Below are 17,382 nucleotides of genomic sequence, written 5' to 3'. Positions count from 1 at the left end.
TTCCAGGGTCTGTGGAAATCTCTTGCCTGGGTTACTTCTGAGAGCAAATACACAGCTGGCGTGAGCGCCTCTAAGCTGGAAGTGTGACTGGGAGGCAGCGTGTTCGCAGCTGTTTTTTTAAAAAAATAAATTTATTTATTTTTGGTTGCGTTGGGTCTTCGTTACTGCACACGGGCTTTCTCTAGTTGCGGCGAGCGGGGGCTACTCCTCCTTGCGGAGCACGGGCTCTAGGCGTACGGGCCTAGCTGCTCCGCGGCATGTAGGATCTTCCCGGACCAGGGCTCGAACCTGTGTCCCCTGCACTGGCAGGAGGATTCTTAACCACTGTGCCACCAGGGAAGCCCCTGCAGCGGGTTTGGACAGAGCTGGATATCCACACACACATTCAAAGCCCTGTGGTGCAAGTTGAGGCTTGAGGGGGGAGGAGAAAGGGTGCAGGACAAAGGCCAATTCTCCCCCCACTGCTCTGTTCTGGCATGGGGAACTCTGGGGAGCCTGAGAATTCAACTTTTGAACCTGGACTTGCAGGTATTACAAAGGTATTTATCAAGGAAGGAGGTTAGGGTCTGTTTTATTCGAAAGCTTATAGCTTGACATATAACTTTGAAATATGTAGACTTAACTGCATGAGCCCACGGTTGTATTTCTGCCCCACAGCCAGCAGATGTCAGTAGTGGGCTGTGCTCTCTGCCCTCTGGAGCCAGTGCCACAATGATCTATCAATACGTCCATCTGTCTGCTCTCCAGCACATTAAATAGCCCTTCCCTTGTGTGAGATCCCTCCTTAGGGAGGGACTGAAGGGAGCATCAATGATGCAGTGGAGGGAATTCCCTGGGAGTCCAGTAGATAGGACTCTGAGCTTTCACTGCCAAGGGCCCGGGGTTTGATCTCTGGTCAGGGAACTAGGATCCCGCAAGCCACACGGCCCCCCGCCACCTCCCCAAAAAAAGGTGTAGTGGAGGAGAGGCATGCGGACAGGAGGTGACGGCTCTCACAAGCACTGATAAGTGGTGTGCAGCAGTGGTTAAGAGGCAGGCTCTAGAGCCAGACTGCAGGGCGTCAAATCTAGCTGTGTGGCCTTAGGCAAGTTCCTTGAACTCTCTGAGCCCCATGTTAAAAAATGGGGTGTGATGGGAATTCCCTGGCGGCCCAGTGGTTTGATCCCTGGTTGGGGAACTAAGATCCCACAAGCTGCACAGCCAAAAAAAAAAAAAGGGGGTGTGATGATGGTAGCTATCTTATGTCCTTATGGAGTAGTTGTGAGGATTAAAGGGGATAATATATGCAGAACAAATGCCTCGCACATTAAAAATCCAGTAAATGATCACTATTTGATCACTGCTCTGGTGCTATCACAGAAATGGAAAAAAAAAAAAAAGGCTGAACAATGGCTGAAATGGCAAAGAGCATATCAAATGATCAACAGGGAAGACTAACAGAAGAAATGAAGTTCTCTTTCTCACCTCCTTTGGTGGAGAGGAAGGGGGAAGTGAGGCCGGCAAGAATCCAGGGAGTGTGGAGTTTCAAACCAGAGCCCTTTGGGCACCTTTGGAGTTGAGGACTGAGCATCTTCCTGAATGCTCTCAGGGGAAGCAGGTACCTAGTGCTAATTTCCACCATGGCAGGTATAGAGGGCAAGTGGGGTCTTTGGGTGGCAGCTTCCTCTTCAAGCTGAGCAAGGCAAATGGAGAGTGGAATCGCCAGCAACTCAAGAAAGCACAGGAAATTACCAAATTCCTCTGGGTTTGTGAACTGTCCCATGATCACCCTAGAATTTCCACTTAAAAAAAAAAAATCCCGGGGCTTCCCTGGTGGTGCAGTGGTTAATCTGCCTACCAATGCAGGGGACACGGGTTCAAGCCCTGGTCTGGGAAGATCCCACATGCCGTGGAGCCACTAAGCCCGTGCGCCACATCTACTGAGCCTGCACTCTAGAGCCCGTGAGCCACAACTACTGAGCCCGTGTGCCACAACTACTGAAGCCCGTGCACCTAGAGCCCATGCCCCGCAACAAGCCACTGCAATGAGAAGCCCACGCACCACAACGAAGAGTAGCCCCCACTCACCGCAACTAGAGAAAGCCCGCGCGCAGCAACGAAGACCCAACACAGCCAAAAATAAATAAATTAAATTAAAAATAAATAAAAGAACTAAAAAAAATTTTGAAAATCCCTACATTCTTTCACCAAAAATTCACTGAATTTTATACCTGGTACTGTGTTCTGGTTGGTGAGACTGTCATAAACAAAACAACCCTGGTTCCTGTCCCCACTCCATTCCCCCATTTCAGTGGGGGGAGACATATCAAACAGATCATTACAGATGGTGGTGAGCTCTGAGGAGGACACCAAGAAGGCACAAGGAGTTAGTGTTTCGGTTGAACCCAGGAGGAGGAACTAGCCATGAAGCAATCTAGAGAAAGCGCCTTCCAGGCAGAGGAACAGCAGGGGCAAAGGCCCTGAGGCAGGAGCAAGTGTGGGACTCTAAAGAAGTCACGAATTCGTGCCTTTTTTAAAAAAATTGGAGTATAGTTGATTTACAATGTTGTTAGTTTCAGGTGTACAGCAAAGTGATTCAGATATCTATATCTATAAATATCTATATCTATATAAATATCTTTTTCACGTTCTTTTCCATTATCGGTTATTACAAGATCTTGAATGTAGTCCCCTGTGTTATACAGTAGGTCCTTATTGTTTATCTGTTTTACATATAGTAGTGTATATCTGTTAATCCCAAACTCCTAAATTATCCCTCCCTCCCCACCTTTCCCCTTTGATAACCGTAAGTTTGTTTTCTATGTTTGTGAGTCTATTTCTCTATTGTAAATAAGTTCATTTGTATAATTTTTTTTAGATTCCACATATAAGCGATATCATATGATATTTGCCTTTTTCTGTGTGACTTACTTCACTTGGTATGATAATCTCTAGGTTCATCCATGTTGCTGCAAATGGCATTATTTCATTCCTTTTTATGGCTAATATTCCTATATATATATATATATGTACACATATATATATATACACACACACACACACACACACACACACACACACACACACACACACACCCGTCTTCTTTATCCATTCATCTGTTGATAGACACTTAGGTTGCTTCCGTGTCTTGGCTATTGTAAATAGGGCTGCTGTGAACATTGGGGGTGCATGTATCTTTTTGAATTAGAGGTTTTGTCTTTTCTGGATATATGCCCAGGAGTGGGATTGCTGGATCACATGGTAACTCTGTCTTAAGTTTTTTAAGGAACCCCCATACTGTTCTCCATAGTGGCTGCACCAATTTACATTCCTACCAACAACATAAGAGGGTTCCCTTTTCTCCACACCCTCTTCAGCATTTATAAATTGGTGATGTTTAAGGTGTGTATTAAAGTGGAAAAATGAAGGCACAAACCACAAGCGCTTACTGGCCCAACCTCGGCATCTGCTCGCTTCCTCTTACATCTTCCCTGCCAGTCACCGTTCCTTTCCTCGACTTCTGAATGTCTGTGCTAGTCTGGAAAGGCTCTGAGGGTATAGCCCTACCAAGGTAGTGTAAGAAATCTGATAATGATTGTTTCTAACTCAGGTGTTTGTAATATCCAAGCAGTTAAACTTAACAAACAGAGGCCTTGGAACATCAGCTCCTCAGAGACCAGGACTGTGTTCTGCTGGACGCCCTGCTGGGTTTCCCATCTCATCCACCACATCAACCGGCGCAGTGAGATGCAGTGTGGTTGGTGTGTGTACTCTGAAGACAGAGTCTGGGTCAGAATCCCAGCTCTGCCACTTCCCAACGGTGTGATTCCCCGCCTCGGTGGGCCTCTTGGGCCTCAGTGTCTTCATCTAATGCCGCGACCTTCATCATATGGTTGTGGTGAGGTTTAAAGGACTTCCTGTAGGCAAAGCACTTAGTAAGGTGTCTGGAGTGCTGTAAACATCAATAAATGTTAATGATGTTGGGATTTCCCTGGTGGCGCAGTGGTTAAGAATCCACCCGCCAATGCAGGGGACACGGGTTCGAGCCCTGGTCCAGGAAGATCCCACATGCCGCGGAGCAACTAAGCCCGTGCGCCACAGCTACTGAGCCTGTGCTCTAGAGCCCGTGAGCCACAACTACTGAACCTGCGTGCCACAGCTACTGAAGCCTGTGTACCTAGAGCCCATGCTCCGCAACAAGAGAAACCACTGCAATGAGAAGCCTGCACACCGCAACGAAGAGTAGCCCCCGCTCGCCGCAACTAGAGAAAGCCCGCGCGCAGCAAGAGACCCAACGACCCAACGCAGCCAAAAATAAGTAAATAAATTAAAAAATGATGTTAATTAACATCATTAATGTTAATGAATGAATGACATTGATAGCCTGCTCAGTGCTAATACCCCGAAAGGGCAGAAAGTTAGCACAAATCCTTCTACACAAAGAGTTCTTCCTTTTTTGGATTTCCTTCTCATTTAGGTCACCACAGAGCACTGAGTAGAGTTCCTGTGCTATACAATAGGTTCTCATTAGTTATCTATTTTATATATAGTATCAATAGTGTATATATGTAAATTCCAATCTCCCAGTTCATCCCACCACCCCACTTTCCCCCTCGGTATCCATATGTTTGTTCTCTACATCTGTGTCTCTATTTCTGCTTTGTAAATAAGATTGTCTATGCCAATTTTTTCAGATTCCACATATATGCATTAATATACGATATTTGTTTTTCTCTTTCTGACTTACTTCATTCTGTATATGACAGTCTCTAGGTCCATCCATGTCTCTACAAATGACCCAATTTCGTTCCTTTTTATGGCTGAGTAATATTCTATTGTATATATGTACCACATCTTCTTTAGCCATTCCTCTATTGATGGACATTTAGGTTGCTTCCACATCCTGGCTACTGTAAATAGCTGCTGCAATGAACACTGGGGTGCATGTGTCTTTTTGAATTATGGTTTTCTCTGGGTATATGCCCAGTAGTGGGATTGTAGGTATAGCTGATTCACTTTGCTGTACAGTATAAACACAATATTGTGAAGCAACTATACTCCAAAAAAAAAAAAAAGATATGAAAAAAAACAGAACAAAAGAATTCTTCCTTCCAGCTTCCATGATCTGACCACTGGCCTCTCCTACAGCATGGTGCTTGGCTCTTCTCAGAAACCCATGCACTCTGGAGAAGGAAATCAATATGCCATTATTTAAGCTCAAATTCACTCAAGCTAAGGAGTTTATTAGAACATATGGGTATTTCTTGGACATAAATCAAGATAAATTCTTAAGGCAAATCTGAACTAGGTTAAAGGAGACAAGGCTATACAAGCTTCATGTAAAGACTGGGAGTCTCTGGGAAAGATGAAAATTGACTATTATATAAAATTATCCTCCGAGGCTCAATCGTCAGTTGAGTACCAGATAAGGTTGGCTTGTGTCTAGAAATAGGCATTTTAAAAAATACTGAAATCGTTTTTGCCGGAAGCCTTGGGGAGTCCCCGTCCCTGTCCCTCCTCCTCTCGCTGTGGGCATGCAGCTGCATTTACTGAGCTGGACGCTCCTAAGATGTGATACAAATCACTAACCCAAGGACAACTTAGATTTCTTAAACTGGACAACAGGCATGTTACACAGGTTTGCAAAAATTCCGGGGAACCACTCTGGTCCTCTGAAAAAGGAAACGTACTTTTGCCTAAAATGTGTTCCAGTCTGTTGGCAGGGTACAAATGCAGAATGATGCTAAAATTACCTTTCAAAATGCTTGGGGGGGGTGGTGGGATGAATTGGGAGATTGGGACTGACACACATACACTACTATGCATAAAACAGATAACTAATGAGAACCTACTGTATAGCACAGGGAACTCTACTCAATGCTCTGTGGTAACCTAAATGGGAAGGAAATCTAAAAAAGAGTGGATATATGTGTACGTATGACCGATTCACTTTGCTGTACGGTAGAAACTAACAGAACATTGTAAAGCAACTATACTCCAATAAAAATTAATTTTAAAAAAAGCTTAAATAAGTAGCACTTGAAGTAAGGTGGAGCTGGCCCTTCCCTAACCAGTGACCTCAGCATGCCCTCCGTAGGGGCGAGCAGAAGAGACTTTTTTTTTTTAACAGGAAGGCCAAAGAAAGCTGAAAGTATCTGCCACAAAGGGACTTTTAGGTCCTGTAACACATGCTGAAGGAGCCCTGTTACTCAGAAGAAAGAAGTCACTTTAGTTCAGGGTGTTTCAACCTTGGCACTACTGACATTGGGGCTGGGTTATTCCTTGTGGGGCAGGGGGTCGGGCTGTTTGTTAGCCTCTACTCACTAGATGCCAGTAGCACAGCCACTCCCACCCCGTTGTGACAACCAAACATGTCTTCAGACCTTGCCAAGTGTCCCCCGTGTTCCCTGGGGGCAGAACTGAAAACCACTGGTTGACAGCAGGTTGAAAACCACTGCTCTAGATAAAACTCAGGCACTATCTGCTCTGAAGAGATAAAGACACTTCAGAAAACTTTTCCAAAAGAAAGCACTGTCCCTTTGTTCTTCCCTGGAAGCACCTGAAATGTGGCACCAGAGAGAGATGTTTTATACCAGTGAATTAATAAAGACAACCATGTATTAGTCAATTTCACCAGTGGATTTTTTTTTTTTTCTGGCCGTGCCGCGTGGCACGTGGGATCTTAGTTCCCCTACTAGGGATCGAATGCATGCCCCCTGCAGTGGAAGTGTGGAGTCCTAAACACTGGATCGCCAGGGAATTCCCAGCAGTGGATTATTTTAAATATAATCATGATTTACAACTTTACATATTTCAGAAGGAGTGGATTCTGCACCTGGAGGCAGGAAAGGCAAGGTTAGAGCTCACTGTCTTCCTAGGCCAGCTCCCCGTGTGAACCTCAGAATCGTGTCCGGCTCAGTGCCCACTTGGCTTACCTGTGAGTCTTCCTCTGCGATCTCGCCTTCAGTGCCAGCAGGAGGAGATGTCTGTCTTTCTTGGGAACTAACCCACTGGTCAAACTAATTAATGAGATAAATAAGAATCTTCTCATGACCTCATAACTGGATATTCTTCCCTTTCACAGGGGGGAGGACAGTGAATGAAGGGAATTTTACTTAAAAAAATTAAAACCCACAATTAATAGTCTCCCATTAATAATTATAATAGTTAAACATAAAGACCAAATTTGACCACCAATACCTGCCACAAGAACAAACTAACCCAAAACTTGATATACATTATTAAGTTTGATATAAATAATGGCTTGATATACATTAATTACTACATTAAAAGCAGCTTTACTTTTTAAAACTTTATTGATTTACCACCTGATTAAAGCATGGGATATTTATTTTAACAGTATTATACATAATATTTTTACATAGAAAACTTTACATAGCATTTCGTATTATATAATTCTGCTTATTCTTTCAAAAATGTATACATCCATTGGGCAAGGAATGCTTTTCATTAAATTACCAATATTAAATGCACTTAATCATCGTGTATAGATTAAACAAAAGAAGCTATTAACTAACTTTTAGGCATTTTTAAGGAGGTAAAACATACATTTGCACATAAAGAAATATTTGATGCAAATATGCAGATAAAATTTTTTAAAAATTAGAACACTGAGAAAAACTACACTTTCGATGAGTGTCTTTTTTTGAGAGCAAGGATTTCCATATATAGTCATTCTTTTAAATATTCAGCTTTGGTTTCTTTGTTTCCCAAACTACAAAGCTGCCAATAGCAAAACTCCAAGATTTCATATGAGTTCAAGCTATATCTACTTTAACACAAATACTAAAACAGAATTCAGAAAATGCAGTATTAAGGATCCAGCTTCTATTTAAACCAATACCCATTTGCATCATAACAACAAACGTCTGAATGAGATGGCCATACTGCATTTGTCAGCAGGTTCCTTTAATAACTACAAAGACTACTAAATGTATAGCCATAATCACAAAAGAATGACGAGAAAGTTTAGGGGTTTTTCTTTTTTTTTGCATTTTGTACAAAAGTCACCTCTCAGAGGAAAATGTTGTTTCCAGATATTATTATACAATTTCCACTATGTGTGTTCTTTGCTTGTATGTGAGGAGTAACAGGGAAAAGGTGTATTTGAGGTGTAAAGATGCATATTAGAAATAAAATTTCCCATCCACCGTTTGTTGTTAAGATGCCAAAGCTGGTGATCTCCCTAAAGGGCAACAAAGAAAAACAAAACTGCTCAAAGCAGCAGTGCTGTAACAAACAAAAACTTCTCCAGAGACTCAGCACAAAAAATCAACACTTAAAGCATGCTGAGAAAGAAATAAGGCCTTGGAAATGTGTCGCTCTTCTCCATAACCCTGTGAATGAATGGCCCCTGGCCCAGTGCTGCAGGGTCACCACACCCCTTTCACTGGTGTGTGAGTGGCACAAGCCATGTTCACCGTGAGCTAGAATAGATTCATCACAAAAGAGAACTTAGGTTGAATGACTTACTACTGAAGTAAGGGATTTCCTCTGTACCGACAAGAAAAATCACCCTAAATGGTTTTACATCCAGTCTCTAAAAGGTCTATGCTGGTACAATTCAAATGCCTTATTCAGAATATAGAATCTTTTAAAAAACACAGCTGAAAAGAAATTCAAACCTGAATGTTTCGGGAAGTGACAAAACGTGCTTACGTACTTCCTACTCTGCGAGAGGGGGCAAAAATGAAGGAGAAGCAGGGACACACGGGCGAAGTCTTGCAGTCACATTCGGTGAAGAAAACGTCACATGAGAACCTCAAAAGGAAAGGAAAAATCTCCACCTAGGGACGCAGCTGGACAGAAAATGTAAGTATGAACAAACCCGCATGCTCCACATTTATACCTTTAGTGCAAATGTCAATGGAGACGGCTGACTTGCGGAGGCTGTGACCACCACAGTACCAGCGAGGACGTCTCAGCGTGTGGGGTCCATGCTTCAGGGTAAAGATGTAACGGATTCCAGGACCAGGATGTCAAACGTGCTAACCTTTTCCATTCACAGTAAAATATTTAGCAGGTCCTTTCCTGCTAAATTCCGTAGCCCCTCTTCTCTCATGTATGTAAATAATGTAAAAACCTAAACCTGCTCTTTTTTTTCTTTGGTAGAGAAATTAAAACACTTTCGAGGAAAGAAGAAAGTAGACAGAGTACTACAGCTGGCCAAAACCAAACATTGCTCAAGGCCGTTAGAACACAAAAAATGTAAGAAATCGGTCTCTTAGTAAACAAAAGCACCAGAAATCCTTCTCTCTAAAGAAAAACTATCCGATTGTTTAGATAGGTTCCCAACTTACTAACTTCTAAGGCACCAGAGTTGACATCAATACAACCCAATTTACAGGACTACAGGGCGTAGGGAGCAGTCTCCACGCGTTAATAACTCTGCAACGCTTCTAACGCTGAGTGCTGCTCTCGGTGAGCAGGGGATGAGAGGGCAGAGATGAAGCCTGTGTTCTTTCTCACTGACTCAGAATAAAATTCAGCTCCCAAATCTACTGCTTGCAGGCCTCGGGCTGTATTCCTAGACCGCCAGCTTTTACACAAGCTGCACCAGAATTCAGTTCTCCTGCAGCTGAGAGTATTGCACCGTCATTAACGTGATAGGGACCCCAGAATCTAACCCTTCCAAAGAATTCAGCTCCTTGGTTCAAATTAATGGAAGCACTGAACACAGGCCATCTCCTGCCAAGGTCACGGTCAGCTGTGCTGGCCCACAACAGCACAGGTCTGCTCGGGTTCAACCCATGACACGTGGCTGGGGGAGGCTCACAGGAGCCATCCTTCTCACGCAGAGCCCCCAGCCCCTCTCTCTGGAGGGACCTTGCGTGGGGACTGTGCCCAAGCAGGGACACTAGCCACCGGTACACTCACTATCCCGAGGTACAAAGGAAAGGGTTACTCAGATATAAATTAATTCTCTTAAATTACTACTTCACTTTGTTACTGCTTCATATATTAGATGGACAATGTATTCTGGAAATTTTAATACCCCTCCACAAATACTTACTTCATTGAAGACTAATCATCTTCATTCAATTGTTGACTTTTTCCTATAGACTTTTTCTCCCCCAGTTACTAAAACAGGGAGAGCCAGGAGGCACTACATTTGTTTTTTAAAACTTGCAAGCTCTTAATTCTAACTTAATTACTAAACTCTGCCTTCAATCAAATCCTCAGTAATATCTTTTTTGTCAAATGCTTTAAAAATCACCCAGACGTTAACAAACGAAACAGAAAAAACCAAAAAACCCAACCCTTTTCCCCCTACCTTTCCCCAAACTAATATAACTACAGTTGACTCACAACTGACAAAAACACTCAAACTTCTCTAGCACACTCAAACAACAAAAGATCCCAGCATATTTTAGGTGGCACTTAGCCGTTACAAGAAATTTTATTAACATACTCTCTAATAATCACGAACCTATACAGCTATGCTCAGTATCTTCAAGGAGAGCGACTTCCTCTGACAGAACATCTACAGCCAATCGTGGGACTTTGCTTGAGAATGACGGCAAGTGCAATGACAGATGTGACAGGCAGTTCAACTGGTAAAGTGGAATGACAGAGATGAGACAGACTCCCCACCTACTGTGTTAACTGGGTGCGCAACCGTTTAGGGAAACACCACAATGCCTCAGTCGGGGACTCTGATGGAACCATCTTTATCCAGGCCACGCTGAGCTCCAGGATGCCGACTTTCTACGGTCTGACCCTTCCCGAGATGTGCCAGGCAGAGGCGGCGAGGTGATAGTGCTGCAGAGCTGCAGCAGTGGCCCGGAGGGGCCAGGGCTACCATACTGGTGATGGGGTCCCTGGTACCTGGGATGGCTCTTCTGGAATCCATATCTTATACACAACACCTATCCTTAGGAAGAACTTCCGCAGAACTGCTCGGAGCTCAGGAATCAGGTCAAACTGCATAATTTCACACAAGTAGGGGTAGTACATTGAAGCATGTGCTTTAAACTTGAGGTGGGAGAAACAGAGAGAGAAAATTAGACATGGAACTATTTTTTGGCGCTAGTTTTTCAAAAGTATTCATCTCACCCTGGAACTTCTTGCAAATAATATTGGTGCTTTTTCTGGTTATTAGAAAATAAGTGCAAAAAGTTTGTAAATTAAAACTTCTTTTAATTATATTTAACTCCTAACACAAACTATTTGGGGACAACCTTGCTACCAAAGTCAACTTTCATTTTAGTAAATCAAGTTTCCAGTTCTAAACCAGTGTTTCACAATCTCAACCCTCCCTTCCAACAAAGCCACACTGAAAATTACGGTAGCTGTTTAACAGCAACCTGCCTGGCTTCAACTTCAGCCTTTCTCCACTGAGGCTCTTTGAGAGAAAAAGCCCCAATAACCCCAGGCGCCCATTGTTTGTAATTAATTAACTTCTCTCTGATGCATCTAGAATGGTGCTAGTTATGTAACCATCCTTGGAAGAATGAGGAAAGTAGTTACTTCAAAGTCTCAATGAAAAGCCAACCCAAATCCCTGTGGAGACATTACTTGTTTATACCTTTTCATCGTTTATTTTGAGGGTTTTTGTTAGAAGTAACAACAGGAGACTTGTCCACGCCTCCCGATGGCTTTCAGAGTTCACCGTGATGAAATAGGCCAGCGCCTCGCTGCACACACTAGAAGAATCAGAGGGGGGTTGCGGGGGGCGATGTCAAATAAAAGAGGAACATCTCACATTTCACTGGAGTGAAGAACTCTTTATTCTTTTATTATTCATTTATTTTTAAAAAATCTTTTGGCTGCGCTGTGCAGCATGTGGGATCTTAGTTCCCCAACCAGGGACTGATCCCATGGCCCATGCTGGAAGCATGGAGTCTTAACCACTGGACCGTCAGGGAAGTCCCAAGCACTCTTTATTCTTGCAATGAGTATTTAGTGAACAGCTGCTCTGGCTGTGCCATCTTGAACAAATCCCTGAGCCTCAGTTTGCTCAGCTGTAAAATGGGAATAAATAACTGTACCAAACTCAAGGGGCTGCGGTGAAGATGAAATGAAGCAAGTACATTAAACGTTAGTCCAGTGCAGGCCTGGCACGTGGCTCAATCAGGGTTTGCAGCACAATCAGCACAAGAGCCTGTTACCCACAGTTAACCATGAACTGTCTTTCTTTTCCCACGTCGCACACAACGGCTATTTTTAAAACATGTTGTGCTAAAAACATTTATGTATCTCCTTTAGAGAAACTTTATGAGACTATGTAGGTAGTTCTCTTTTGGGCTTGATGTAAATTGAAATGAGCTGCTGATGTCCTCTTTAATTAATTCATTTTTCTGTTTATGACTTGTCATATATTCTCATTGCAAGACGACTGAAAAGTGCAAAAAATTATAGAAGAGAAAAAAATTCCCATAATTCCATCATCCTAAGAGACATATAACAATATTCTGGAATAGGAAATATTCCAGTTTTTTTGTCTGTGATTTTTAAAAAACATTACTGAAAAACCACAAGTATATATGGTTTCACATCCTGCTTTTTTGTGGTGAAACTTGTATTATGAGAATGTTCCCACATCAAGGAAAATTATTTTTAAAAAACTTCATTTTAAAAAAAGTTTTATTTTTTGGGGGCCACGCTGTGCAGCTTGTGGGATCTCAGTTCCTTGACCAGGGATTGAACCTGGGCCACGGCAGTGAAAGCCCAGAATCCTAACCACTAGGCCACCAGGAAACTCCCCAAAACTTCATTTTTAAAGGCTGCATAATATTCTATCGTAGGATATACCACAATGTAGTTATCCATTCCACAGCTGAGCTGCTTTAAGTGTTTTCTCTTTATAAGTAAGTCTGCAATGAATGTTCTGTGTGGGAATGCTGATTCCCTAACAGTGGATTACTGAGTCAAAGAAAGAGACTGAACCCTTTAAGGCTCTTGATATATATATAATGCCCGCTGATTTCCAGAAACTGGAGAGTGAGTGTCTTTATCTCGTGTTTGCCAGCACTGCATGTTAATGTTTTCAAATCTTAAAGGAGCGAAAGGGGGCTTAGACACAGCATCTTGCTCACAGTTGCCCAAGACACTGGGTGGCAAAGATCTAGTTCTTTGCAGGGGGCTCTCTCAATGCCATCCACTGCCGGCCCACTGCTGCATTTCCACACAAAGTAAGTACATCCTGGTACCCACACGATTCTAATATGTTCCTCTGGGGAAGAAGGAATGGTGGGATGTTAGAGCTGACAGTGCTCTAAAGAGGACCCAGTCAGGACTTCAATCCAGGCTGGATGACTCTGAGCTCAGAGCACTTTTCCCTGCCTATGTTTCTGTGCTTTAAACAACGTTGAATGGAAGAAATGAGGCCCTGCCCTCTTCAGGGCATTAAGAAAAGTGAAATAGAAGAACCAGATAGGATGAAAAAACAAAAAGGAAAACAGTTGGTGAGGGTGTCAGCATATAGGTATTTTTCTCCTACTCTTTTCAAATCACAGTATTGTTATGAAGCATCTGTGTATTACAGGTAAGAAATTTAATCAGAAATCATTCTTACGTTAAAAGTCGCTGCTGTATTTCTTCCCAGGAATCCCTGCGGTTCTCATCGACATACATTCGAAACAGGATCCTCAAACAACAGGCCAGGCTGCTGGTTTCTTGTTTTAGAAGGTTGGGTTTAGACTTGCCCTTAAAACCTGGAGATCAGATATAGTCGTATAAATAGTGCACACTTCCAGGGTAATGCTGAGAAATCACGTGGGAAACTAATTGAGTTACTTTAGGAAATACCGAAAGATCTCACATTTTTAATATGGCTCAATTGTGATACCAGACGAGGCAGCCCTGACATCTCATCCTCCCCACAAGACACACTTTGCTCAACACCCTGAGTTGTTCTCCATTTAGACTCTGCTCACTGGCTGGTGAAGCCATTCATTTCATCTTCTCAAGTGTAACAGCTTTTAAGAATTCTAGAATGTCTCTGACTTGCTAGATTTTTTTCACAAACCACATATAAGAACACGTTTTGTTTTTGTTTTGAGAACCAACATGATAATTATTTTATTTTTCTAGCCTTCCAAATTAGACCCTCCATTAGAGCATTTTATCATTTGAAAATAAGGACCACTGCCCTAGATGAAAACTGCACAGCAGCTCCTGAAATAGCTCCTCAGTGCGTCTCTGTCATCTCTTCTCCCTCTGCCAATCCATCCCACACACATCAGCCAGAACAATCTTCCATAAGTATCCTTTCCTCTGTATCTCATCCCTGAAGAACAGTTTTCTTAAACAAAGCAATACCAATCTGCCACAGAGATGTGTAAACCACTCTTATAAGCAAAATCTTTTTTTTTTGGCCGTGCCATGCAGCATGTGGGCTCTTAGTTCCCTGACCAGGGATCGAGCCTGTGCCCCCTGCAGCAGAAGTGCAGAGTCCTAACCACTGGACCACCAGGGAAGTCCCTAAGCAAAATCTTATTATAGGCAAAGACATAAAATACCTAGATAGTTTAAAGATATAGAGAAAAATGACATTTTAAAATTATGGATTAAAACAGGCATTTGGGTGGAAAATTCAAGTAATTGGTAACAATACAAGAATTATATAAAGTATCACTTTTGTACACAGTTCACAAAATGAGACTCCTACCATCACCCCTGCACATACATGTGTGTCTACACGCACACACATATCACTCACTTCCAGGACTTACATATTTATTTGTACAGGTGGGAGAGAAAACCCCTAAAAGCCTCAAAAAAATGTATGAATGCTTTTGTTGCTCCTAGATGACCACACTTTTTACATCATCATACTTAATTTTACATACATTTATTTAGGCTGCGCCGGGTCTTAGTTGAGGCATGTGGAATCTTTTAGTTGTGGCATGCAGGCTTCTTAGTGGTGGCATGCAGACTCTTAGTTGCGGCATGCATGTGGGATCTAGTTCCCCAACCAGGGATTGAACCCGGGCCCCCTGCATTGGGAGTGCGGAGGCTTAGCCACTGGACCACCAGGGAAGTCCCTAACTGTACAATCTTAACCTAATGTAAAATTTCTTGCCCTTGCTAGATCAATTAAACTCTCCCAATTCATTTTTCCATCAAATACTTACTGAGAGTCTCCCGTGTGCCAGACAATATTCCTGGTACTAGGATGAAATTTCCCTTCTCTCTCCCTCAAGCATGAAATATCTGGTAAGTTATTCCAGCTGTGTGTACCATGCCAGGAATTTTCCAAAGGCTTTAATGTTTTAGGACAGTGTGACCACCTGTCTCATCTGCTGTGCTTCCTCCCTTACCTGCTCGCCATAGGACAGTCCGTTGCTCGTAATTGGAGTTGAAGGCCTTTGAGAATGAATGGGACTCCTGCAAGCAGTCTAAGAGCTTGAAGAGGTGCTGGGAAGACATGCACTTATACATGCCCTGGTCCTCTGTCTCTATATGGATATCTGCATCCAGCGTGTCTTGCTAGAGAGGGGAGGATAAGAGAGCTAAGTAAAGAAGATGGAATGGTTTTGGACACTGTGGTATTAGACAGAGATCATCATAACTCTCCAGAAGTCCTCCTCTCTATAAGGTACACTTCATTCCTCAATACCCGGAAATGTTTTCCATTTAGACTCTGCTCACTGGCTGGTGAAAGAATATGCTGAGCTCTTGCATGACGGCAGGCTTTGCTGGCCAGAGTTTCAGATTTGTCAGTACTGCCTTCATTGCATGAACAGGAGTGTGTACTTCTCCAATTATTTCACTACAGGATTGCACTGTCCTCTTTTTATTTTATAAAGAAATTGGAAAATGAGAAAATCAAACTGTAGTGCACGTGATAGAAGGTGTGAGTCTCAAAACACACTCACTGAAAGAAAGAAATTGTTAAGCAAAGCCCAAGTGGCACCTTTAGCCTCATCACGTGATTAATGAACTTTAATAAGATTGACAACTGTGTTTTCAAATGTGAAGGGAAAAACCATAGAAATAGGTATGGAATGCTAGTAATTTTTATTGAACATGTTCTCTAAAATAATTAGGGATTATTAGATATAATCAAGGATTTTTTTTTTTTTTTTTTTTTTTTGCGGTACGCGGGCCTCTCACTGTCGTGGCCTCTCCCGTTGCGGAGCACAGGCTCCGGACGCGCAGGCTCAGTGGCCACGGCTCACGGGCCCAGCCGCTCCGCGGCATGTGGGATCCTCCCGGACCGGGGCACGAACCCGCGTCCCCTGCAACGGCAGGCGGACTCTCAACCACTGCGCCACCAGGGAAGCCCCCATAATTAAGGATTTTATATTTGTTGAGCCCTCTAGGAATAGACCACAACCCTCCCTAGAAGCCAGAGGTTACAAAAGGGCAGAGTTTGCAATACTCCCCAAATTGATCTATAAATTCAATGTAATCCTTATCAAAATTCCAACTGACATCTTTGCAGGAATTGACAAGCTGATCCTAAAATTCATATGGAGATGTAAATGACATGGAATAGCCAAAATAGTCTTGAAAAAAGAAGCACAAAGTTGGAAGACTCATACTTCCCTATTTCAAAACTTACTACAAAACTACAGTAATCAAGACAGTGTGGTACTGGCATAAAGAGAGACATATAAGATCAGTGGAACAGTACTGAGCATCCAGAAATAAATCCTCATATTTATGGTCAAGAGATTTCCAACATGGCTATCAGAACAATTCAGTGGGGAAAAAACATCTTTACATCAAATGGTGCTGGGATAATTAAACATCTACATGCAAAAGAATGAAGGGAGACCCCCTACCTCCCATCATATACATAAATAAACTCAAAAATGGATCAAAGACCTAAATAATAAGAGCTAAAATTATGAAACTCTTAAAAGAAAATGTAGGCCTAAATCTTTGTGACCTTGAATTAGGCAATGCTTTCTTAGAAATAACTTTAAAAGTACAAGTAACTAAAGAAAAAATAGTAACTTGGACTTTATCAAAATTAAAAACTTTTGTGCTTCAAAGGACACCATCAAGAAATTGAAAAGACAATGTACAAAATGGGAGAAAATAGGTCAAATCATACATCTATCTGATAAGAGACTAATAACTAGAATATATAAAAACTCTTGGGCTTCCCTGGTGGCGCAGTGGTTGAGAGTCCGCCTGCCGATGCAGGGGACACAGGTTCGTGCCCCGGTCCGGGAGGATCCCACATGCCGCGGAGCGGCTGGGCCCATGAGCCATGGCCGCTGAGCCTGTGCGTCCGGAGCCTGTGCTCCGCAACGGGAGAGGCCACGGGAGTGAGAGGCCCGCGTACCACAAAAAAAAAAACAACTCTTACAATTCAATGATAGAAAGATAGAAAGAACCCAACTTAAAACTGGGCAAAGGATTTGAATAGACATTTCTCCAAAGATATACAAATGGCCAACAAGCACAAAAGATGCTCTACATCAT

General features: G+C 42.7%; 1 protein-coding gene and 1 non-coding gene across 4 annotated transcripts in view; both read right to left on the bottom strand.

Moving 5' to 3' along the window:
* Nucleotides 1-7,276: 7,276 nt before the first annotated feature.
* Nucleotides 7,277-17,382, bottom strand: part of ARFGEF2 (ARF guanine nucleotide exchange factor 2) — a 99,060-nt gene continuing 88,954 nt past the window's right edge. For 2 of the 3 annotated variants that reach the window (XM_033841078.2, XM_019943858.2), the window contains 4 exons: nucleotides 15,264-15,432; nucleotides 13,517-13,655; nucleotides 11,528-11,645; nucleotides 7,277-10,974 (listed from right to left, as the gene is read on the bottom strand). In XM_033841078.2, the coding sequence (XP_033696969.1) occupies nucleotides 10,798-10,974; nucleotides 11,528-11,645; nucleotides 13,517-13,655; nucleotides 15,264-15,432 (603 nt within the window). In that variant the 3' untranslated portion in view covers nucleotides 7,277-10,797. Of the gene's footprint in view, nucleotides 10,975-11,527; nucleotides 11,646-13,516; nucleotides 13,656-15,263; nucleotides 15,433-17,382 lie in introns of those variants that run through there. The other variant, XR_012326383.1, reaches the window with a different exon arrangement.
* On the bottom strand, nucleotides 14,347-14,419 carry TRNAR-UCU (transfer RNA arginine (anticodon UCU)). The gene has a single exon. It is a non-coding gene; the product is annotated as a tRNA-Arg (tRNA).

This window comes from Tursiops truncatus, chromosome 15 (assembly GCF_011762595.2).
Source record: "Tursiops truncatus isolate mTurTru1 chromosome 15, mTurTru1.mat.Y, whole genome shotgun sequence".
Classification (NCBI taxonomy): Eukaryota; Metazoa; Chordata; class Mammalia; order Artiodactyla; family Delphinidae; genus Tursiops; species Tursiops truncatus.
This window is presented reverse-complemented; position numbering and strand designations above follow the sequence as displayed.